The 25,578-nt window shown below is 40.6% G+C and overlaps 1 protein-coding gene across 4 annotated transcripts in view; it reads right to left on the reverse strand.

Annotated features, from left to right (window-relative positions):
* The window catches only part of Elmo1 (engulfment and cell motility 1), a 526,201-nt gene that overhangs the window by 19,246 nt on the left and 481,377 nt on the right, over positions 1 to 25,578 (reverse strand). For all 4 annotated transcript variants that reach the window (XM_051194660.1, XM_051194662.1, XM_051194659.1 and 1 more), the window contains 3 exons: positions 21,524 to 21,687; positions 13,554 to 13,666; positions 3,958 to 4,065 (listed from right to left, as the gene is read on the reverse strand). In XM_051194660.1, the coding sequence (XP_051050617.1) occupies positions 3,958 to 4,065; positions 13,554 to 13,666; positions 21,524 to 21,687 (385 nt within the window). The remainder of the gene's footprint in view (positions 1 to 3,957; positions 4,066 to 13,553; positions 13,667 to 21,523; positions 21,688 to 25,578) is intronic.

Raw genomic sequence — 25,578 nt, forward strand, 5'->3', positions numbered from 1 at the left:
GAGGAGGTTGCTCTAATGGTTAGGACAGAGCTCACCCTCCCTAACCTAGCAGATTAGCTTCATAGCACTGGGTGAGGGTCCACACTGTGCCTTTGTAACCAGAAACAAAGGCTTTGGGGGCTCATTCAACCTTTTACCTACCACTTGGGGTTTAAGTTCTCAGAGTCCCAGATCACTTTTAGTTCAGGCAGGAAAATAGTAAATTAAATTTGGCTACTGAGCTGTTTGGCTGCATGCAAACACCTTTATCTTACTGTTTACTAAACCATGACTGTCAACTAGCTATACTTAATGCTTCTCTACCTCATCTATAAAATATGGATGCAATATCCCTTCAGGTTGTATAGTGATAACTTACGTAAGCTCTGAGCACAGTGCCTAGCATACATTATGCACTTAGCAAATGCCATCTGCCATTACTCCTATTACCAATAATCTGCATTAATCCCCTCAGTAGATGAAGAGGGACCTGGATTCTTCACTGTGCTTTCATGACCCAAATCCCCCACTTTCCCTGGCTGTCAGCTGCTTTTCTCATCCTCTATAATAGGCTTAATCTTTGAGGAGGGCATTGGCCTGTGCTTCCCCTGATGTAGTGGCGAGGAACACTGGCCTAGATTCTTTCAAACCAAGGCCTTGAGGGGCACCAGGCATGGCTAGAAAGCAAATGAATCTCATGTTTAATGGGAGTGATGGTGATGACAGCCTGTAAGCCCTGGGAGGGAAGCAGAGTGGGAGGAAATGCAGGGAGATGTGGATTTTCAAGGGGCCTGTTTCCTGGCAACCAGAAAGAATATGAAGAGCAATGGCTCAAAGCTTTAGGGAAGAAGACAGCTAAGAAGAATCATTCAGTCATCACTAGTACCAGCTATAGTAAAAAAGGTCCAGTTAAACTATTCGTGATTCACCAATATCTTACTATTCAGGCCTGGTTAACTCAAAGGGTGGAAGATAATTCCCCCCACCTCAGGAAAGGACAAAAACACACGGCAAAGCAATGACTCTTACTGTTAATTAAGGAAAACTATCCTTTTTCTTTTATTGAAAATGGATTTTCTTTCATCAGCTATATCTTGATTACAGTTTCCCCTTCCCCTACTCCTCCCAATTCCTCCTTCCTCCCCTCCCCCATTGTGTCTCTCATTGGAAAACACAGGTATCTAAGGAATAATAATGAAACAAACAAAAACAAACAAAACAAAGAAAAGCAAAAGAGCCCAGGAAAGATATAAGATATAAGAAATAGATGTAGACAGAGAGATTCATTTTCACTCACTCAGGAATCCATAGAAACAACAATGAGAGAGAGAGAGAGAGAGAGAGAGAGAGAGAGAGAGAGAGAGAGAGAGAGAGAGAGAGGATGAAATGAAAAAAGAAAAAGTCCTGACACAACATTATGAGACAAGGACCCTCCAAAGGTGCCATTGAGTGCTGTTGGCCATCTACTGCTAGGGATAAAGTGTGACACAGCCTTTGGAATCCTGCATCATAGGACTTTAAAGGCCATAGAGGAAAAGAACAAAACTGTTGAAAGCATCTTCAGGAGGAAAACTGCTAACTTCTCCCAGTGTCAGTCCATGATCACTACCAAAACTTGTGTGGAGAGTGGAGATTCACAGCTCTGGCTGTGCTCTTCTGTGACCACCCAGGCCAGGGGCTCTCCTTGTACACCTAGCTGTTTGCTAGTTCTCTCTACTCTGAGGCATTGTTCTGGGGGAGGGTGCAGCAACTGCCTTTTATAGGGCTCTGGTGCTAGCCAGCTTCCAGAACTTTTTCTAGGTGTAGGACTGCTCATTTTCTAAGGAATTGGGTGTATTGCAGCTAACACTGACAAACTGCCAGTTACATGCCCATGTTCAAGTTAAGAAGTAGGTTGCATATCTATAGGTGTGAGGATAAATTATATGTTCAGTAAGCGAAGAACAGATTCTCAGGTGGGATCAGGAATGGGGTTATTGTTCATCCCAGAGTACTTTCTTCATCCCTTGGCCAGATGAAGAAAGGCCAGAGAGATGAAGTTCCTTTGGCCACCAGAAACTTCTAATGCTTTTCCAGATAACTGACTGTGGACACTTCGTAGCTCATGAGAAGTAGAGAAAAAAGAGGATACCGGAGTGTGTTCTTCACACAGCTAATTCAGTGAGGAAAAAGACCTGGAGAGAGAGAGGGAGAGAGAGACAGAGACAGAGAGACAGAGACAGACAGAAACAGAGAGGGGGATCTTTTCTTTTATGAAAAAATAGTGATACTAAATCTGTTAGGTTTTGTTTTTTAATATTCTTTCTTCCAAAAATTGCATGTTGACAACATATTTTTAATTCACATTTAAAAAGAAGTTTTTGGTGACAGTTATGTTTGGGGAATTGCCATGGAATGTTCAGCAACATCTACCTTAACTTTCATAAAACTTGTGGGTGCAGTAGAGCCACTGGAGGCTCCACCCGGTTCTTATGGCAATGTTTCTGATTTATGAGGTCTGAGTGTGGCCACCTGAGTGTGTTCCACTTTCTCAGGTCTGATGGTCTGGTCCACAGTTGAAGAAGCATAGGCCTTACATCAGGTGATAGGGTAGTTCAGCTTTGTCAACTCTGACCAGAGGGTTCTTAGCTTCATGCATAAGCCTAAGAGCCTGTGTTGTGTGTGTGTGTGTGGGGGGAATGGGGGTAGGCACAGCCTTGGGAGAGCACAGCCTGTGTTGGGGTGACAGGTACAGACTTGGGGAGAACAGCCTTGTTGTGGGGCAGGCACAGCCTGGGGGTACAGCCTGTATTGGGGAGACAGGTTCAGCTGGGGGGGGGAGGTACAGCCTGGAGCTCTGGGTTTCAGATTACCTTTTCCTGCTGTGTCTATCAATAATACAGACTGGGAAAACAGTTCTATAGATGGAATGAACTGTATGACACTACAAAGACCAGACTGTCCCATTTTTAAACTGGAGAGAGAGAAAATGTTCTAGGCTTTCTGCCTGAGATGTCAGCACAGAGTCTAAAAGTGTCAGGAAGTTTCCCACTCATGGTTTATTTTTGCTTCCTGTGGTCCAGAGCTGTACAGCAGACAGTCCAGATTTGACTTTCACAGGCTCTGGGGTGACAGGAGGGCAGATGTGAGACAGTAGGTGGTAGGAGGTCAAAGACACTGCCTGGGATAGGCTCATGTACAGGGCAGGATCAATTGTCACTTTTAAAGGCTATTTAAGCATGTTGTGACAACTGGCCCCTGGTTGAGTTCTCTGACTAGAGTGTCCTCCAAGGATCTATTACTTCTGTCTCATTTCTCTTCCAAATTAATTCATCATTGTGGCATTCCTTCAGCACAGCTTTAAGAACATTTAGTCTCTACACTTAGCGCTGACCCTTGGTACCTGGTACCTGGCTTAGTATTTATTGGTTTAAAAGGATCTCACATGTTATTGTCTTTTCAAAATCACATGGTAAGACAAAGCATATGGCAAATGCAAATAAACAGAAATAATACATATCTTGGAGGACCACTGAGTTTCTGGAAAGTCATTTATCAAAAGTTCCCAAAGGATCTGAGTTCTCAAAAGCAGTATCTGAGTATTTCACTAACTCTGTCTTGTAATTATTGGACACATTAAGTCATATGTGGTAGAGGTTGTTGCATATAAGTTACAAGAGATTATTTCAGGTTATTGAAAATACAATGGACAAATTTAGATTTATATGGTTCTGGTTCCTTGAAATAGCTCCAGACACACATTATCCAAATGAGACAGGAAAAGTATGTGAGCATCCCTTTGACACTTGCCCTGCTCATCCCTGAGCCTCACATCCTTCCAGGCCATGTACTTGATGAGAATACTCAGATTTAAATTAAAGGATGAGTCAAGGTCGAAGGGTTCATTTAAGCCAATTGTTTTCTGAATGGTATACTATGGTAAAATATAACTAACCAATCAAAGTTCATGTTCCCTACACCATGTAGGGAGCTACTTACATTTGTCCTGCAGGGAATCATGGGGCACTTCTCCTTGGGGGCTCTCTTCCAAGTCTCCATAATGTAAGACCTTGTGATTTGGTGAAAGCCGACAATACCAAAATTTGTCTAAGGAGAAAAACATACATTCACAAAGTTAATGATTCTAGCTTTTGAAAACATCATCACTCTGGAGGAGAAAAAAGACTCATTTGATTTTGAACTTTAAGAAATAATGGATTTTAATGTCCTGAACATTGAAGTTCCCTTCTGATTTGAGTATTTCAGTATCACACACCCTGCTGTACAAACATTGGTGACCACAGAGGATGTCACCAAATCTATCTCTATGGCAAAGTATTTTGCAAGAGGGTAGTTTCCATCAGCATTTCATCAGCGCCTGTAACCACCAACGGGGCTAGTCCTTAGCCACAGAAGCTTGGCAAAGTGGGGAGAAATGTGAAGGAAGACCAGCATTTGGGGTCTTGATATGGTTCCACTTTGATTTCCAGTCTGCTTTAAACTCATAGCCACATTTAGTTGGTACCTACACCTGTTTCTTGATGCTAACAGATCACACCCATGATCTGTGCATGAATTATCAGGACACAAGTGATACACATGGGGGTGGGATCCATTAGAAATCACTTAAATTATTCAGGATTTATGGAAAGAGTGAAGGCATTCACAAGCAGCCTCCTTCCTAAGCCCTGCAGTGTAATGGTAGGATGGCAGTACCCAAAGTTTTAGTGTTGTTCTTCACACTGAACTCCCACATTTTACCCTGTCACCTCTCAAGATTGATGAGAAAATGTGAGCAAGACCACAACAGGGAGAAGGAGGCAAATGACAGCATTATAGACAGCAGTATAGATTTACAGATTGGGAATTTGAACCATGACTGCAATGTTTGTATAGTTGTGAAGGCTCAGTTAGATGGTGGGCCCTCCAGAAAGACTTCTTTGCTCATCGCTATTAACTGACCTCCTCTAGAAATTATTTGCACAATTAACATCATGGGCTGACATTATTGATATGCCCATCAGTCATCCTAATGCTCTCTGTGTTAAGAACCAAGGTAAGAAACACAAGGGAATGTTCCCTTGATGGATCCAAGTTAAGCAGCTTTTCCTAGCAGATGTACCAGGAACAACTGCTGACCAGACATCAGACAATAGACTCCAGGGTCCTCATTAGCCTGGGCAGTGTAGAGAAGTCAGCCATTATCTTCATAATGGCTATGGCCTCAATGCCTCAGTAAAGTGCTGGGTACTGGATGGTTTCACAGTTGGTGTTGGCCAAACTGGAAAGTGAAGACTTAAAGAGATTTGGTTCAAACCCTTCAGGCATACAACGTCATCTGTGTCCTACTGGCCTCTTGGTACATTCACGTACCCTATAATCTTGGTCAAATCCTGCAGGCTCAAATTATTTTGGAACTATTCTGATGAAAATGCCATCTGCTAGGTGGTGATGGGCTCACACCTTTAATCCCAGTACTCAGGAGTCAAAGGCAGGTGGATATCTGTGAATTCAATACCAGTCTGGTCTACATAGCAAGTTCCAGGACAGCCAGGGCTACACAAAGAAACCCTGTCTCAAAAAAAAAAAAAAAAAAAAAAAAAAAAGTTACTTCCCATCAGATTGTAATAAAAAAGGTTTTTCAATCTAAGATTGCTTTCACTGAAAAAAAAATCATATCTTAACCATAATTCTTTTAATCTACAAAATGCTTCAAGAATGTAAGTAAAAGCCACATAGTGAACAATGAAAAGGAAACTGCCTGTGTGATTCTTGTCTTCCTCATGTATAAGAGAATTTTAGCATTGTTTGAGAATTCCTGATTGTATCCAGAACATACTAACCATATATTTAAAGGAGTCTGATGAAAACCAAAACAAAACATTGAAAAGGAGGAAGATAACTCAATTATTTAGGCTTTCCAACTTTCAAAAATCATTTTATACATACAGCAATCACAGGTGATTATGGAGTGCATGGACTTTAAAGAGAGTTATTCCCTCACCAATTACTGGATTTCCTTGAGAAGAATGCATTCAGGGGAACTGAGTCAGAATTTACAATAAGAATTATAAAGTCTGGAGGACATCAAGTGTTGTGAGCATTATAGAACTGTTAGAGGCTTGACATAACAGGAATTGGTGATCCTCTCTGTACACAAGGACCATGTGGTCTATGTCCTTATCTACATAGACTATGATGACAATTGGCTATAAGGTACCTCTCAGAAGGTTTGGGGAGTAAGTGAGTTATTGAAGGGTGATGGAAAGGAGGCCAGTGAGGTGTGACACTGGGATATTTACTTATTCTGTTGATCAAGACCTGCCTATTCTTTAGAGACATGTCATCTTCGCAAGCTGGGGTTAGTCCATTACTAAGTGGTATTACATGAAACCAATAAGTCAATATGGTACAGTGATCATTTATACTCAGTAAGATCTTATTAAAAAATGAGCTAGTTAAACACAATATGGAATGAGTTGGCACAATATAAAGTCATCTATAAAATACTAAGTTTTGGATTGCTTACATTTCAGAATAAATTATTATTTATCTAAAAGTATTTGTAATAAGTCTACAATGTACCTAGTATTCCTTAGGAGTAACAAGAAAAAGTCATTAAATAAATGGTAGACATGAGAGACTGAACTTGGACATGAGGAAAAGATAATCCCTCAATTCTTAGTGGCAGTAGAAAGGTGGACCACAAAAACAAAACAAAACAACAATTTGTTTTCAGAGCTGGGAAGTAGGGACAAACACAATCTAGGATAGGAATGGGGAATTTCTCTTGCTTTCATAATGTGTTCTCAATTACTAAACCAATTCAGAACACTGGCTACTTATGGCACATAGATGACCGCTGTTTTGCAAAGTTGAATGGAAGCTTATTTAAAAGAAACACAATAGGCTACCTGGAACTCTGGTGTGACTGTCTGCTTCATAAGTAAAGAAAGTTTCTTCTTACAGGACATCATCTTTCTCAGGTCTTCCTCCTACCCCTAATTAGTTCTTCTCTTATTCTATACAAGTTCCCCTTACTCTGTCTACTGTTACAATGGTCAAGAGCAAAAAGGTCTGTGCATACCTGATGGAAGAAATGTGTTCTTGTGTTTCTAGGCAAGTAAGAAGTTTTGGATGGATTACACAACAGCGAAGGAGGGACTGAAGAGGGTGAGAAGTTTGTCTTGATTTGTGACCCTCTTTGGCATGGAAGCTGCAGCCCTTAACGTGAGAGTCATCATGACTTGCATAAGTCTCAAAGGTAGGACTGCTATGAAGGAAAGTGAAGCTGCCAATGCCCAGCATGGCACAGTAGCACAGTGGTAGAAACATTTGTGTCAGTCAACAGCAGAACCTTGATTGGTAGTTTTGTTTTGTGAGAAAAAAAATGTGCATTTTCCTTTTAAGACTCAGCATGATGCTATGAGTTCCTCAATCCCTTTGGGCAATAGAAGAGTGGATATCGTCATTAAAAGCAATTAGCAAGAAGCAATGAGAACATTATCAAAGACTGTTTACTAGCATCTGCGGAGGATGTGAGAGTTAATGTGGAAGCCTTGTAGTCATTACAAATTAGAATATATTAACAGTTGTCTTTCCATCTCCGAACTAAAAAATATGGAGACAATTTTCTGCTTTAATCTTTTCCTTTGTTCTTTTTCATACTGTCTTTTTGTCTCTCTCCCTTTCCTCCTTTCCTTTGTTATTGGTCCCTCTTTTCCTTCCTTCCTCCATTCTCCTTACTCTTGTTAAGGGTTGAAAGGAATAGCTGGTTTCAAAGCCCATGTTTTTGCCTTTTTCTGCACTGTTATAAAACACTCTGACCAAAAGGAACCTGGGGTGGGTGGTAGAGCATTACTTCACTATACTTCCAAGTCACAATCCATCTCTAAGCAAAGCTGATGGCAGGAAAGGAATCATAGAGGAAGTGCTTCTTGGCTGGCTCTCTGGCTTGCTTACAGACTCATAGTTTGCCACCTTTCTTATACAGCCTAAGACTACCTACCTGCCTAAGGATGGTGCTGCTTCCAGTAGGCTGAGCTCTCTACATCAATCGGTATCAGGACAGACAACAGACATGCCCACAAGTCAGTTTTATCTAGGTGATTCTCCAAGTGAGGCTTTACTCTCAAATGTCTCAAGGCTATGCCAGGCTGACAGTTAATGCTAAGTAGGATAGCCCATAAACCTAGGAAGAAGGTCTGATTAAAGCTTTTTATGATGCCATATGGATTATTATGAGCTAAAAACCACTGAGAAATGAAATTTGATAACACTGTCCAATTGTAAAAATGACAAGAATCTGCTTTATCCAAATGTAACACGAAAAAAAAAAAAAAAAATAAATGACCCAGAGACCGATATTGAAGTTCAAGCTTCAAGCCTAATATCAGAAAAGCAAAGCAGCTGGTCACTGGCTTTTTACATCTCCCTCAGGCTGAATGGGCTGGTCCTGTCTCCATAAACTCTCACCAAGCCTCTGACTGTACCCTCTCCTCAGTGTGGCTGTAGAACGAATGCCTCTCTGAGACCTTGCTTCTATCTTATATACTTCTCTAATGTTGGGATTAAAGGTGTGAGCTATAATTCTCTTTTAGACTGATTCACTCTTGTGTAGATCTGGGTGGCCTTGGACTCACAGAGATCTGTTTATCTCTTAATCTTGTGTCCTACAATTAAATGTGTATACTACCACCTCCTAGCTTCTGGCTGCTGGAATTAAAGGTGTGTGCCTGGCTTGTATAGCTTGTGGTTGTCTTAGCTTTCTGAATCCTCAGGCAAGTTTTAATAAATCATAAATAATATATCACTACATCCAGTAAGAAAACAAATTAAAAATTTTCCTTCATTTGTCAATTTAGTCAAAGGTGAGCATGCCCATTAGACTTTAGAGGAGACCAGAATTTGAGTAATACCACTGGTGTAACACACTGGATTTTACATGAGGCATAAGAATTTAGTCTGATCAACTCTGCTATGGAAGCATGGGATTTCCAAGCATTGGGTGCAGAGCTATGCTTGGTAGCAGGCCCTGGAAATCCCTTGTCACAGAAATGGGGAAGCATTTCCTAAGATATGCTGTTATTTAGTACATTTAGTACAATGTTCTGTTTTGCTAGGATACCCTAAACTAAACCAAATCATCATGTTCAGAAAGTCCACATCTTGCCTAAGATCCAATCTTTCTGAATCAAAGAACATATCTGGACAGTGCCTTGAAAGGGAAATATCATCTTACCAGTGATGAGATCAATAAGTTTCTCTGTTGGTTCTAGGTGGGGAATGGCAGCTGTGGGTGGCAGTGTAGGTCATTCTGCCTTTCCGACACTTCCCAGCCCACTGAATGCTCTTCAAAGCCAGAGACTTGTGAGTTGACTCTGAAAGCTGCCTTCTTGGAAGCAGTGTGTCCTTGCCTAGCTCATGATTCCAGGACTCTCATACACTCAGCAAGATGATTGGTCCTAAGGGATACTGTTATATCCCTTAGCAAAATTGTAGACCAAAAGATCTTTGTTCTTCATTTAGAAAGTGCTAACCTTGACATCATGAGTAAAACATATATGAAATTACCAACCTGCATTCTCCGCATGGCTGATTACCAGCACTTGTTCATTCCAGTCAGAGAACATGTCCCTTTTCAGGGCACTATTTACCCTTCCATGTTTGAAATGGTGATTACTTGTTATTTTGACCTATTGAATGTCTTTTCCAAAATTCAACTGTTTTTTCTTCATTTGGAAATACACACACTTCCAAATGGAAATATCTGCCCTTTTGTTAAAATGAGCTGATTAGGTTTCATGAAACACCAAACGTGAAATGTAATTAAAGCAGAGGGAAGAAGCAGCTTGTTGCCTGGAAGGGTTGATAAAGATGCTGAGCCTGAATGATCCATTTGCCTCCAGGCTTCTGATGGGGCTACAAGAGTTATGTGAAGTACAAATACTGAAGTGGGAAGACAAGTTTTATACAGCATAGAATTCTGAGATAACTTGGTCATGTTGGCACTTAAAGATAGGAAGCTACCAAGCATCTTTAGTGAGAAGCAACTTTATGGTATTGTTTCTTGAAATGATTCTATAGTGTTTAGCACACAGGGTTATCAAGACTATTCAATGCAAGCAATTCTGAGAAAACAATTTCTAAAATACAGTAACTCGAGGAAAATGTCAAAGACTGCAGTCTCATGAAGCAATAATAGCTAAACCACAGACAAGCCCTAGGAGTGTATCTTCATTGTCCTCTCTAGTAGTACATGGGAAGAGAAGCATGGTCAAGCCTTACATTGTATGGTCATAACAGAAAGCAAGCAGGAGGCTTGAGATGTCCAATAGTGTGCTTCTTGTGTTTAAGAATTATATGCCAAGTAATATAACCCAAAATAGTCATAGGATAGTTTTGAATGCTTGATAACCAACACACTAAGTGCAAAGATAGTTTACTTAACTCTTCCAACTACCTACTTGATATAGGAATAACACCATCCTGTGTGACAGAAGAGGAAAAGAGTCCAGGTTGATGAGTAGGCCACCAACAGCTATGCAGTCTGCACTGGGGAGGCTGGGGCTTAAGCAAGATTCATGTGTTTCATGTGATTTTTCTACCTCCGAGGCCCACTATGGCTGGACATTCCAGAAGCCATACTTGTCTTGTATGCATCAAACTGTCAAGTATCAGAATTGTGGATGAGATAGGATGATAGGCAAATGCTAACTGTGGGACATTTTACAAAATGTAGTAAAGGAAAAGATGTTTCCTACAAAATGTAGCAAAGGAAAAGATGTTTCGCAATCTCCTCCATTTCCATTTCTGTGACACTGGAAACCCTCACATTTCCCCTGAACTTAATTACTAAATCTGTTCATCTGTGTCCTCCTCACTGTTAGATATGTTGGAAGGGAACTAACCATGGCTCCTACGCAGGGAGTACCAGACATAATCAGTGATGATGTCTCCTTGAACATGCATGTATTTGAAGGAGTGGCAATCAATTTTGCACCCCAGCCTACTAGGCTGTGCAAATCTAAATGCAGTATTTTGATGGAGTGATGGGAACCTACATGCAGTGCAGGCAGAGGGCTGGTAACCAGACTTAACCAACCGGCATTTCTGCTTGCAGAAGGAGAATCTTGTATTGAATACAAATGGTCCCACTCTGCAGATCTTTACTGACTCATCAGTAAAGATGTTTTTGTTCATTAGGATGTTCATCAAAAATGAGGGATGTTTTTAAAATAAAAGCCTGTAGTTATCTTATCTAGATAGGAAGATTCTGGTAGAGTCAATCCATTTCAGCCTAGAAAGATATATCACATAGCATGGTGGACTGGAAGGTTCAGTGTAACTGTAAGTACTAGGATTCAGCTGGTGACAATGAAAGCTCTTAGTGTCTCTATATGCTTTCCCATTCCAAATACTTCTGTGTCTTTTGCACAATGTCAAGTACAAAAAGAAAATGCCTTAAGTTACATTTATGGGCTCGTATATTCTGGATATTGATCTACCAGAGACAATAAGGAGATGAGGGCATACAGCTAACTATCCAGCTAATAGCTCTCAGATCCTGGAGTGATAGACTCCCATGTTGGAGGGTTTTCAGACATCAGATGTCTTGCCTGAAGACACCAACAGGGCTAATTGAGAGCTGAGAAAACAATGACCAAGTCTTTTCACTCTTGAACCAATTTTGTCGTTTTAAACACAATTTCAGATGAACAGTGACCCCTTTTGTCTTGATTTCTAGGACCTACATTTCCAACTGCCTTTATTTCTTGCAAAAATTTTAAGAAACAGGTATTGACACTGATTGAAAACTCCTCAAGTCCACATTACTAGACAAAGGCAGCCAATCCTTAGCATTACAGCATAATGTCTTCTTGGAGCACCATGTACTTGGACATGATGCCCAGCACAAGGAATGGAAAGACATAGATAGGCATGAGCTTGTTCTTCAAGAGCTGGATGCAGAAGTGAATTCTTTATTCTTTTATAATGCAAGCCTTTCTCAGTCACACATCTAACTCAGCCTCTGCTCCTACCCTCTTCCTAGGCCTAGTATGAAGCTCTGTCAGGGGTTCACATCCTCTCCAAATAATCCACACTTATTCCAGGAAGTGCTGCTTTGTGAAACCCTTCAGTGTAAGTTTCAATGGTAACACCAACATGTTTCAATTACTGAACACTCAGAACAGAGCAGTCAAAGTAAATGGCCAGGGAATGGGCACAAACACAAATAATTACTGTCATCAGTGGGTGAACTTTGTGTCTGAGTGTGGCATCCATCGAGTTTCAGAACTACCTGCCAGAGTTTCCCCAGCTCCTAACATTTGTTCTTAGCACATTTGCTAATGTCTCTGCTTTTGCCTGGCTCTTTCTTAATTTCTCCACCTCTTCTCAAACCTTATTTCTCAGCTCTGTTTCCCAGCTGTTTTCTTCTAGGACAGAATGACATCATGCCAGGAGAGCAAGGAACAATCAAAGTAGAGGAACAGTCGGGACTGCTTCCTGTTTAGTGTGCCAGGTCTACCGGCACCATTCTGATGTGACATTTTGAGGTCAGAAATAAGAGACAATTCAGAAATCCATCTTGAAAGATTCTGAAAATGGATTCTACCTCATTTTAAATGACTGTTGCTTATACCCCCAATAAAATATCTCTGACCTGGAGCAGCATCAATATGGAAAATTTGAGACTATGGATCACCCATGCTGTGAGTATGAAGATCTAAGCAGACAGTGGGTACCAGTTTTCCTGATGGTGCAAAGGAGTCAGGAAAAGGAAGGAAGTGGGATCAGTGAGATGGATCAGTGGGTTAAAGATCTTGCTGTGCAAGTCTAATGACATGAGTTTAACTCCTTGACTTTTCACTGGGAGAGAAGACTCACAAAAGTTGTCTTCAGACCTCTATTTGTGCACCATGGAATAAGTGTACCTTCACTCACACACAAATCACAGAGACACAAAACAATAAGGATAAACATAATAGGCATTTTAAAAGTAAAAACTACAAGGAAAGTCTTGTAGTTTTAGAAGATGAGCCCTTGCTTTTCTGTAACTTTACAAGTTACTCAACCAGCAGGGTCTCTGTTTTGTTTTGTGCAAATGTGTATAATTACAATATGCATTTCACAGGGCTACTCTGAGCATGAATTTCACTAATCCGGTTATGGATTATTTAACAATGGGGATATGTTTTGAGAATGAATCTTTAGGTGATTCCACCATGTGACTGTCATACAGTACATTCAAACACAAACTAAGGTGGCACAGTGCTCCTAGAGGCCACCAATGTATGTGTGGTTCCCTACTGACTGCTTTGTGGCCCATGGTAAGTAACACATTGAGTGACCAGCCTTGCATATGAGTCATAGCATATTATCAATTGTTAGTGCCACCACTAGGCCTTGTATTATTAAATGATAAAGAAGAGCTTTTTGGCTCCATGGCCCTTTTTGTCCTTTTAAACTTTGGTCTAACCTATGCAATTTTTGTCTCAAGCACAATGCTGTCCTTGAATGACATTGTGCTTTTGTGATTACCCAGAAGCAAGCTACTGTTGTCCCTGCCTGTAAATGGAGTTCCTAAACAGTACCTTGTCTCCGACGAGCGTTGAGTTTCCTAAAGCAGGTCCCTTCCACGAGGCGGTTCAGGCGCTGCTGTTTGATCAGCTCTAAGATTTCTGGCTGGATCTTCTCCTTCAATTCCCTATTGGAGAACAAAACATCATATTTCACGATGTACCTTGAGGAACGGCCCATGGTGGGTAGCACTGTGGGCTGATGGGCAGGGAGCCAGAGCTGCCTCCTTTCACCAACACTTTAAGACCTCCCCAGCTGGTGCTTTAGAGAATCACTTAGAGATTTTCTAAGTGGTGTTCGGAAAAATCTAGGCCAGGGTTCCCTGTTGAAATAACACTATTGGGTCTCTGACATTTCCAGACTATCCACAAAAGATCCAGCCACTTTTGTGATTTTTTTTTTTTCCCCCAGAACAAAGTCTTCTGAGAAATCCTTTATTTTACAAAGTCACAGATACAGCTTAGGCAACAGTTCAAGAAAATAAACTCCTGGCCCTTATTTTTCCCTTGTAGCAAACAAAAAACCCTATATCAGTTTTTGTGAAATGACCAACAAGGAATATCAGGTAACTATGCAATTGCCACATCCCATAATTAACTACATCTTGAGCAAGGACCACTTTTGTTTTTTATCCCATCTCTCACAAATGAGAACTATAACACCGTCCTAGATTCTAACCCACAGAGATTGTGATAATGATGGGATAAATTAATATTATTTGTAACTTGTCTCAGGCTAATAGGATGTAATTTAGTTTTAGATGAACTATGCTGCAAAGATTCCATGATAGAGTGGAATGGTTTTCTAAACCTTTAAGGGGTTTGTATGTTACGAAGCTTTATTAGCATCCTGACATTTGAGGCTAGTAAAGTCAGCAGTATTCCAGTCAAAGTTGTACAGGGAGCCTCAGAACTGAGCCCTCAGAGACGTGCTGAAAGAACAGTCTATAACCTGGAGCCAGAAGTCAGAAAACTAGGTCCAGTCTGGGCTGTGTCTGTGACTCGTGTTTCACATAGCTCATCTGTGTCTCAGTTTCCTAACTGTGAACAGGGATTAGAATCTTGCCTGAGAAAATGCTATGACTCCCAAAGGACAAGGCTAGCTGTAAGCCTCTATAAACAATGGCCAGCAATGGAAGCATTACTGAATTTACCTTGGTGATCATCTTTCTTTTGCTCCACTAAACACTCCTGTCCTCAAGGCTCACAAATTTGTCAGCATTGATCTCGATTCTGCACTTGCACTGGCACTGGGCAGGACACTTGTTCTCATCTGCTCCTGATTTGCTGGTGGGGAAGGCACTTGTGACCGGCAAGCACCCATGAGACTAGCAGTAGACAGAGCAGTTTTACCTCATTCAATTTCACTTCTCCCAGATTAAAAAGCATGTGGATGGTGAGTATTTAATATCACCTTTCCTATCCTACAGATGTGTAAACTCCTCAGGAAGGTTAAGTTTAGAGTGCAGACTCCAAACTTCCTTGTGTTAACATGAACAAAGGAAAATATGTAGGGCTTGGGAGACAGCTCAGCAATGTGAACATTTGTTGCTCTTGCAGAGGACCCAGGTTTGGCTCCTAGTACCTACCTGGTGTCTCACAACTGTCTGTAACTCCAGTTCTAGGGGATCTGGTGCCCCCTTCTGGCCACTGTGGGCAGCAGGCATGCATATGGTACATACATGTACATCCAGACAAAACACTCATATACATAAAACAACTAAATGAAAATTTGTTTAAAAAAAAATAAGTAACATAAGAAGGATTTGGGCATCTAACTAGATGTTCTTGTATTCCACTAATGTGACAGTTGATTTTTACTTGATGTAGATAGGCTTCCAGACATAGCTTTACTGTAGGAGATTATCTTGATTAGGTTATTGATGTGGGAGAACTTGCCCACTCTGGGTGGTACCATTCCCTAAGGTGAGATCCTAGAACATATATCAAAAAAAGTGAGCTCTGATCCTACATTCCAAACAGCTGGACAAAACAGCCCTACAGACTACAGCTAGGATATCTGAATCTTCTTTGAATCCCCCAAGACAGCGCCCCTTACCAGCAGGAAGTAGTTTGGAAAGAACGACGCCCAAATTCCCAAATATTGTGTATAAATGTTTGTTTTCATTTAATTGGACTTTGTTATATAAAATTAAATAAAAAATACTCTATATGCATAAAAAAAAGAACAGCAAAAAAAAAAAAAAAAAAAAAAAAAAGTGAGCTCTGCCCAAGCACTCATCATTCTTCATCAAGTTTCCATTGCTGTAACTTCTCTGACATGCTGTACATCATCCTCAAACTATAAGCCAAAATAAGCCCATTCCCCTGAAGTTGTTTTTGTCAGAATATTTTGTCAAAGACACAGGAAACATCACTGGGACAACTAAAATACACATTTGGGGGCTGAAATGGCCTTGAGATCCCATGTGATATGGATATGCTTCATGAATGATGCAGCTTGGAGAATTTACTAGGCCTTTCATGCACAGGTCTCTGAGGGTCTCAGCTCAAGCCCTTAGATCCTTATAACTATCTATTATCAGCTCTCATCTTTTGTGAAATAGACTCAGCAGATCACAGACTTGATGAAGCCTGAATGGAATGGAAAAGAAGTTGAGTGTTGCATAGACAGTTGCTCATGGCAATAAATCATTGCTTCTGACATCTAACTCTGGGTAACCAGGCAAAAGAGGGAAAGACATCCTCTGGGGATGGAGAGAAAGGGGAGGAAGAGGCTTGGAACTCATCAATTTTAAGGATAGTTTTGGTAGGTTATGTTAAGGTGTTAAAATACAGAGATGAGAATCATGAAGAAGAAATTTCAAGAAATTTGTGATGGGAGATGTCATTCTGTAAATATGTTTTTCTTATTGGTTAATGAATAAAGCACTGCTGGCCAATAGAAAAGCAAGATAGGTGGGATGAGGAAAAAAAGAGGTTTCAGGGAGAGGCTGTAGGGAGATTCAAAATATAGAACCAAGAGAACAGAGGTCCTTATCCTCTCCCCGGTAATATAAGACCACATAGAAACATTTAGATTAATAGAAATGGGTTAATATTTAAGACAAAGCTAGCCAATAAGAGACACTAGTAACAGGCCAACAGCTTTATATCTAATACTGCCTCTCTCTGTGTTATGTGGGGCTGGTGCAGCTCTTGGACAAGGCAGGCAGGAAAACATGCTAGTAACAAATTTGAACTGGTATTTCATGATGTTTGGGGTGAAATTTGGATGTACTTATTATCACACATGTTTCACAAATCTAGTGGATGTACTGAAAGAAGTAAATCTGTATTTTTCCAAGGGAATTTATGAAAGAGTCTCTCCCACCCCTTTAATGAGACCCTGAACACTCCGAACATGATTGGATAAAGGGAAATTAGTCTTTCAAAAAAAAAATTGAGTTCTTCTGTTCTGTTTCTTTGCAAATACACTCAGTAGCCATGTATTCACACTTATCAAGAAAGCTCAGACAACTCTTACAATGTGTTTCTGTGACTGAAACATGAACTCTTAGGGATGCCAGATAAGAAGACTCTGGCTGTAACCCCCTCTGAAATGTTTGGCTTGTAGTCACTGAGGCTGAGGTCATGGGTTCACTGGCTGGCATGTAAATGAGGAAGGGAAAAGACTAAAGAAGGGAAAGTTAAATTAGTGTGGACAAAGCATTTCAATGTGCTTCAGTGGTTCTCAACCTTCCCATGCTGGACCCTTTAATACAGTTCCTCATGTGGTGGTACTCCACAATCATAAAATTATTTTCACTGCTTCTCCCTAACTGTAATTTGCTAGGGTTATGAACTGTAATGTAAGTATATATTTCTGATGGTCTTTAGTGACCCCTGTGAGCTGGGGTCGCAACCCACAGGGTGAGAACTCCTGGTCTAGTACCTTTTCTGGAAAACAATTCTAATCCAGGCTCAGCAAGGCTATTGCACACACAGAATACATTCAGCACCTCTAGACTGAAGTCATCTCTGAGCTTGGGGTCTGTCCAGCTGAGCCTCCACTCACCACTGGTTTGGCAAATACTTTCTACAAAGCATCAGACAGTAAATGATTTAGGCTTTGTAGGCTATTAAGCCAATAGAAAGAAATCAATAAATGTGTCTGAATTTTAATAAAATTCATTTACAGAAATTGGTAGTGGGTACATTTGACCCAAGAACTATCATTCAAAAACCCCAGAGGCTTTGGGCTGAGTGATAATGGCAGTTTCATGGAAACTGGTCTTTTTCTGTTTCAGTGCTGGAAAACTTCAGGGCTCAGTCCCTGAACTACGTCTGTTCCTCAACTAAACAGACCCAGGGCTTTAATCAGATATTTTATTTTTACAGCTCTCTAATTTGTATTTCCAACTTAGAGCCACCTGATGCCCTCCAAACTCATCTGCCTGACTGCCTCCATGGACATCCCCATAGCCTGGCATGTTCAGAGATAAACTCTGGGTCCTTGCCCAAATCACTCCACTGCAACATGCTCCCCTTTAGTTGCTCAGATTCTAAATCTGGAGCCCATTTTTGTTTCCTGTCTTTGTACAACTGCATTTAAATCACCACAAAATACCACATTCCCTCCAAATATAATTAATGCAGAGCAAACTTAACCTTGTTATCTCATGCTTAAAATTATTAAAACAGCCTACTCTGACCATGGTGCTTTCACGAGTAATTCTTTATGCTTGGGGTATCCTTTATCCAAACATCTACATGGCATGCTCCCTGAATTCTTATATAGCTTCCTTCAAATGTCATCATTATAATTAGAGAGATCTATTTCTTACCATCTTTAAAAATATACTTTATTCCTCTTATCCTGCCCTATGTAGACATTCTATCTATATAGCCATTCTATCACCACGTAACTTGCTGTCTTGTCACCTACATATATATTACACACAAATATGCATTATCTATCTTGTCCCTCTAAAATTTTTACACTACAAGGGCTAGGGTTGTGTATGTTCTATTCATTGCTGAATAACCAACTAAAGAACAATGACAGCTTATACCAGACATTGATAAATATTTGCTGGTGCTTGAACACTGAACATGGTATACCTATATATTTGGGCCTACTAGAATGGGCTTTGAGTGAAACACTAGGCGGGGAGGTTGCAGTTGGTAATATGTATGTATGTATGTATGTATGTATGTATGTATGTATTTATCAGCTTTATCTGGCTCTTTAAAACTTTTTGTTTTTCTTGCATATTCTTAGACAATGTGAGAAATATACAAATATACTCAATGTCAGGTTTCCCATTGTATATATTACTAATAGCACAACTTGTTAAGATCTATGTTTTGTAATGAGATTGATCATTTATTCAATGTATGTCATAAGCTGAGCACATGCTGGTCAGTTCTCATATACTATTGTGTTGAATCCTTGTGACAACATAACTATAGCTTTTATTGTTTTCATTTTCCAGAGAGGAGAAAGGCAGGCTTAGGATGGACCATGTGACTTCTCCAGAAGGCACATTTGCAAATGGCTGCACTGAAATGGGAGCTGGTCTCTGGCATCCAGGTTGCAGCTTATTTTCCCTGCCTGGTTCACTACTTTGCTGTTGTCTCTTCTCTTCTTCCAACTCAGCACTGAATGACCCATTTCTGGACTGTTTAAGCTGTTTACATCTATTAGCCTGTACAAATAATAAGGATGGATTTATCTTCTCTATTAAGTGGCAAATAGAAAGTATCTCCTCTTTGAAATCATTCATCAAGAACCAGGAAGTAAGCCAGGGCTAATTCTTCAGCCATAGCTGTTTCCCAAATATTTGTTCTTGGGGAGCTAACTTTTCCTTTTGGGGATAGAGCTGATGGAGTTTGCACAGAGTTGAGGTTTGTCATTGTGCTGTGTGTGATATTCAGCCAGCCATGGGAGGGAGAAGGTGCTATAGAGTGTGAAATGCTAGAGAGCCAGTGGAAGGCCAGATGCTCAGGTTCCAGGCAGGCTTCTGTCCATGTTTTCAGTGAAAGGCTTGAACTAGACAGCCTTAACAGTGTCTTTTAGTTCTCACACTCCAGTATCCTAACAACTGAATTTGCATAGATGCAGTTCCTGTGGTCTTTCTCAAATTCCTATAACTGAATACCTAGCAGTCAGGGATTAGCTTCACACATCCCAACTTTTCCAATCTGGATACTGAGGCACCTTGTACTTCTCAGCATCTTGGATTGAGCCTACCATGGGGGGACTGCCCAAGAAAGAAAATAAACATGCATGATCCTCCTCTTGGGTGACTTTATCATCAGTCATGTTGGCAGCACTTACATTTCATCCAATCCCACAATAAGTTCCTGTCCAGGAGATCACAGTAATAGACAAAACAGATCCCTAGTAGACTAAGTACATCCTGTTTCCTGCCCTCTGGTTTCAAAGGCTGTGGCTACAGGCTGGTCCTTCACTTTCTTATTGAAACCTAAGGTTCCTGGAATCCTGTTACCACTTTGCTGCAGTTATATACACACCTAAAATTCCAGTGAGATCTGGTGCTTTCCAGTCTCCTGGACAATAGTGGTGTTAAAGACACATTCATTCAGGGGATAGTCTTTACTTTGGCCTAGTGTCTCCTCACTCAAGAAACATCAAAGTAACAGCTTCTTGCAATAAAGGAAAAATAAACTGCGGCACGCAATGTCACAGCATTGCAAATAAAGAAAGAAAGGCATAGCAGGGTAGTGTCCGCCCTGGGCAGAGCTGACATTCTCCCCTGGAACAGTCATGGTCAAGCACTCATTTAGAGTCACTTGGCTTTGCTGAAGTGGTAGCAATTTAGAACTGCTTGGGCTTCACTTAATCAACTCTTCAATCCTCCATTTAGCTTTTAATAACTGTCAAAAGCATAATCAAGTGTACTTCTGTTTGCACATTTGCTGGAAGCAATGATTTAAAATCTGGCATTTTGTGAAGGTAGGGCTTGAAAGGGTGTGGCACCACACTTCCTCCTCAGAGGAAATTGCATCTCTCAAAAGCTAGCTATTTACTCCAATGACTTCGTGGTTGGTATTTCCGACCTCAACTACCTACCTACAGACACACACACACACACACACACACACACAGAGAGAGAGAGAGAGAGAGAGAGAGAGAGAGAGAGAGAGAGAGAGAGAGAGAGAGAGAGAGAGAGAGAGAGAGAGAGAGAGAGAGGGAGGGAGGGAGGGAGGGAAGGAGGGAGGAAGGGAGAGAGAACAAACAGCAGTAGATAATGCATACAGAAGCCCAGAAGTCACTTCTAGTGTTTGGATTACAGGGTAGAAATAACTGGAAAATCCCTTCCCTGCTCCCCACCTTTACTCCTATGTCCTTTCCTATTAAATATAAAGGTGAGGAATCTAATCTGGTTCTTAGCAAAGAAAAACAGGTCGGACCTCAGAAGAGATGACATGAAGATAGGAGTTCTTATTTTCCAATTCAGAGCATTTTAGGGATAGAGATACATGAAGTTTAGAAAAGGTTGCAAGTGACATTTAATGCAAAGTCCTGTAAAGGGGAGGGGGGGCTGCTGTCCTAAAGGTGATGGGAGATGCATTGATGCCAATCACTAGCCAACCCCTAGGGACACAGTGGGTTGTTCTTCCCTTTCCTCTACAGTTCTCACTGGAACTTATGCTACTACAAGTTCACGATGCTTTAATGATTGGTGCACCTCTCTGCATAGCATAGCATTTGTGACTCAAAAAGAACCTGTGTGCAATACAGCTTCACATGAGAAAATAAAAGACATCCTCTGCACACACCATTGTTTAGGTTCCAAATATGGAAGGAGTGCATTTTAGCTACAGATCCCTGAGAGATTATTTACAACAGTTGCCTGCCTCCACAAGTCCCATTCCAAGGAGTTACAAAAAGGCCTCCCTTAAGGGCTAGCTTTTGGAAGGTCTCATATCAATGAGCTGACAACTAGCCATGCTGTTACATCACTGGAACACTAGGGGTCAGTAGCAGAAATGGAAGTCAGAAGTGGGTAACTTACAAAATCGGGCGAGACTGGAAATCTTCCTGGTTCATCCTCTCAGACTGGCGGATTTTCAGGATTTCAGTGTAGCTCAGGTTCTGCAGTTTGCTCTTGAACTGGTCCAGGGAGCTAGGCTTGGTTGTAAGCGCTCTCATAACCTGCTCCTTCACCACCTGCATTACCTGTCAATGAAAGGAAGGTCATTATATTCCCAGAGCTAAGCTTTTTTCTGTTTAGAAAAGACTCCATGTCAAAAGCTCCTTACTCCCGCGGGTGCACAGCATGACTTCTCGGTCCCAACCTTGAGTGTGCTTTCCTAAAAGATAAACTTCCATTAGGTAAACGTCTATTTTTTTTCTTACATTGTGGGAACTATAAGGAAGAAAATGGACTATGTTGGAGTGAAGGGCAGGGGAGAGTGCCAACTCTGATACAACACTATAAACAGTACAAACACAAGAGTCAGAAAGGAACAAAGGTCAAATCACAGTTAGAAGTCTGCATGTTAATTATTTCTTCCAGGAGAAAATTTCTGTGATACAATTAACTGTGAGGTTTGGCTGGCACCAATTCAAATGGATGTGTATAGATACCTATACCCACCCAGACCTCTTCCCCATGTTGTTATGTCCTGGAAGTTCATACAAATTATGTATTTGGAAATGGCATGTGCTCTTTGTCTTTGAGTCAGCAATTAGACACAGGGTTCATTATATTAAAACAATAATATCCTATTGGGAACTTCAAGAAACATAAGAACATGGTAATTTATGCCTCTGGACAGGTCTGCTTCACAAGAGGCCACTAACCATTGCCTCTATTAATATAGATTTATCTTCATCAAAAATACATTAAGCAAAATGGGGTCAGAGAACCCACAGAGGCATCTAAAGAGCTTGTAATCTTACTGTTGCTCTTTGTCCTCTATCACAAATGAGAATAAGAGATGTTACCCTATACTGAGTATTTACCAAGTACCTGATGCCCTGATAGACACTTTATATGGGTGTATGCTACATCTTCTTGTACTTTACCCACTTATATCAACAAGGAGATATTAGCAACATTTCAACTATGAAGAAACTTAAGCTTTAGAACATTAAGAAATTAGCTTTACATTAATCACATATCAATCACAGTTGGTTGGTGTACAGAGGAGCTGAGATTTGGTCTCAAGTTTCCCACCTCTTAGGCCACCTTTCCTTAGTGTTACTTAGGAATTTAAAAAGAAAACAAAACTAAATATGTGTATCTGCTTTATGATGAATTGGTACTAAGTCCCTTGTTACTCATTATCTCATTAAATCCTCCCTCCAATCGAGAAGACTAGGATGAGTATTGCACACATAAAGGAAGCAAGGGAAAACTGATGACTTGTCTAACAGATGTATGTAGAAGATCCCAAGAGAACAAGTATGATGGCTATACTACAGACTTGATGTTGAACAAATATGAATTAGATACAGACTCTGCCTTCTGTAAGCTAATGGTCTAATGAAAGATATGGAAAAGGCCCAGGATCATCACAGAACTGTGGAAAGGATAGATGGTTAGGCTGGGCTGACAGGTGGGAGACATTTTATTCAAAATACAGTTGATGCCATCTTAGAGGAAGAATGGGTGGTCAATTGGTATGCACTCAGACAAATGACCTGGAACACCTCCACACATCAGCAGCTCTGAACCTGGGCTACAACTAAATCAAAACCGATTATCTAAGCCTGATTTCATGCTCCAAGAATAATGAGATAGGACATGTTCCAGATGACCTTTAACTGAATCTGCTTTTCTACTCAGGTAAAATTGTTAATTTGGAATGCTCAACAAGTTTTGAAATTCTAAACATTTCATGCCACGAAGCATAATCAATAGCTAAATTTGGTCAAAACTGAATTATGCTTTGCCATCAGGGGCAACCCTTCCTACACTTAGGGAGCACTGGAGTGAAGCCAGTGAGGTACTGGTTTCCCAATGTTATTTGCTCTTCTGGTGGATGGCTTGATGTGCAAGAGAAAAAAGGAACAAGGATGAAAATAAAGAAGTGATGTTTTATATAGGATCAGAACAAAACTGAGAGTGTGGAGCTAGCTCCATTCCCCTTATTTTATAAATGAAATACTAGAAATTCGGAGAGGGTGGTGATTTGCCCACTGGACGTATCTAAGGAGGTGTCACAAGAGATGGCAATTTCCATATATAGCTGCCTAGACTCATGCTAGGGTTCATGGTGATCATGTAACCCAAACTGCCCAATTTGCACCCTTGTCCCAATTGTTTCAATTTAACCAGATAGCCAAAGCCTTAGTTTAGAGGATGATGGGAGATAAAGAGAACACAATAGAATCATGTAAAAGATAGAAATGTGAGTGCAGAGAGGATCAGTAGTGTTTACCTCTATCCAACCAGAAAGGCACTCTAACTTTACATTTCGGTGTTTTGGATACATGAACCAAATTCTGTTTTTCTTAAGTCGATGTGAATGGATTCTTGCTCTATGCAGCTAGACTGCCAACAAATATCTAGTTAAGTTTAAAAGGAAAACCCCATCCTGTGTGTCTGAGATGGCCCAGACAGAAGGAGAACTAGAGGGAAGATGAATGGAGTTGATGGTACTACTTTAATACGATGACAGCTAGGCTGGAGGACTTGGATTTGTTTCCTAGCACCCACATGGTAGCCCACAAGCATCTGTAACCCCAGTTCTAGAGAACCTAATGCACTCTAGACTCAGATATGCAAGTGGCACACAAACATACTTGCAGGCAAAATCACCATATGCATGAAATAAAATTAAAGTTAAAAAAAAAAGAAAATGACTTTTAAATTCAACTTTCATTATATTCTTCCTTGGAAGAATTTATGGTTTCTTACCAAGTGCATGGGCATGTTCTCAGCTACCTCTGATGCTTAGAATGTCATATTTCCTAGTGCAAGACTACGGTCTCCACTGGATGGGAGAATATCTAGTATAAAGGCCCTTTAAATCCTCCTTTCAATTTGGAAAAACAAGAAAAAGAAAGCATAAAACTTTTCCTAAAATAGGTGGGTTGAGTGGCATCTGCAGCCAGGAGGAGGAATAAAAGCAGTGGGTATGGAATGCAGAACAGCAGTTGGTGGAGCCCAGTACAAGTTTGCCCACTCCTAGTTCACTGTCATTTTGTGCTGGCCCTAATAGTTCTGTTCTTACTCTCTATGTCAAGCAAAAGAAGAAATAATCCTTAGGACTTTTTTGTTTGTTCGTTTGTTTTCTGTAAGATGATAAAATAATAAGTTAAACATCTCTCTGGGTCTTTGCAAATTAGCTTCTATCTGCTGTAGTTTTAAATAATTAATGGTGTGAATTCTCAACATGTCATGTATAAAACTTACAATAAGACATTCTCAGTCACCATTGTTGACTGTGTCTTCTTTGAAAAACATGGCACCATTTGTCTTTTTTGTTTGTTTTTTGAAAAATCTTCAAATGACCCGGCAGAGGTATCAGCAAATGAATGGTGAAATATTTTACTTCAGTTGTCCACATTCCACAGACACTAAAGGGAACATGTTCTTAGAATCTACATTTGCTGTTGGCATTGGACCAACATTCAAGCAATGTCTGCAGCATGCTGATAGTGGGGTAAGGCAAGTTTTCCTATCACATGTTGTTCTCTGTAAGGTCTTGTTGAATAAAAGTGTGGAATTCCCATAAGACATCTGCACTTCACATGGAGAAAAGCTTCCATTCCTTGGAAGACTGTTTAAAACACTGAAACAGTTAGGTCTTGGGTAAGTCAATGTAACCACTGTTCATTTAAATGGTTTCATGGGTCCTACTGAGCTTTCCTGTGTTCCTAGTCTAGTATAGTATCCTCAGGCCTTATCTTTATACCTACAACATTTATACATCATCAGTCACTCTCTCATCCACCAAATGTTTTTAAGCACTTCCTCAGGGCAAGGGACATTGTGAGACATGTGCTAAATGAACTCTCAGCCTGCACTGGCCTCCCAGAAGAAAGCCATGTCACAGCACATTCAAGAGCCCACACATTCACTCCACAAACACCAAGCCACTCTCAAATGATTGTCAG

This window comes from Phodopus roborovskii, unplaced genomic scaffold (assembly GCF_943737965.1).
Source record: "Phodopus roborovskii unplaced genomic scaffold, PHOROB, whole genome shotgun sequence".
Taxonomy (NCBI): Eukaryota; Metazoa; Chordata; class Mammalia; order Rodentia; family Cricetidae; genus Phodopus; species Phodopus roborovskii.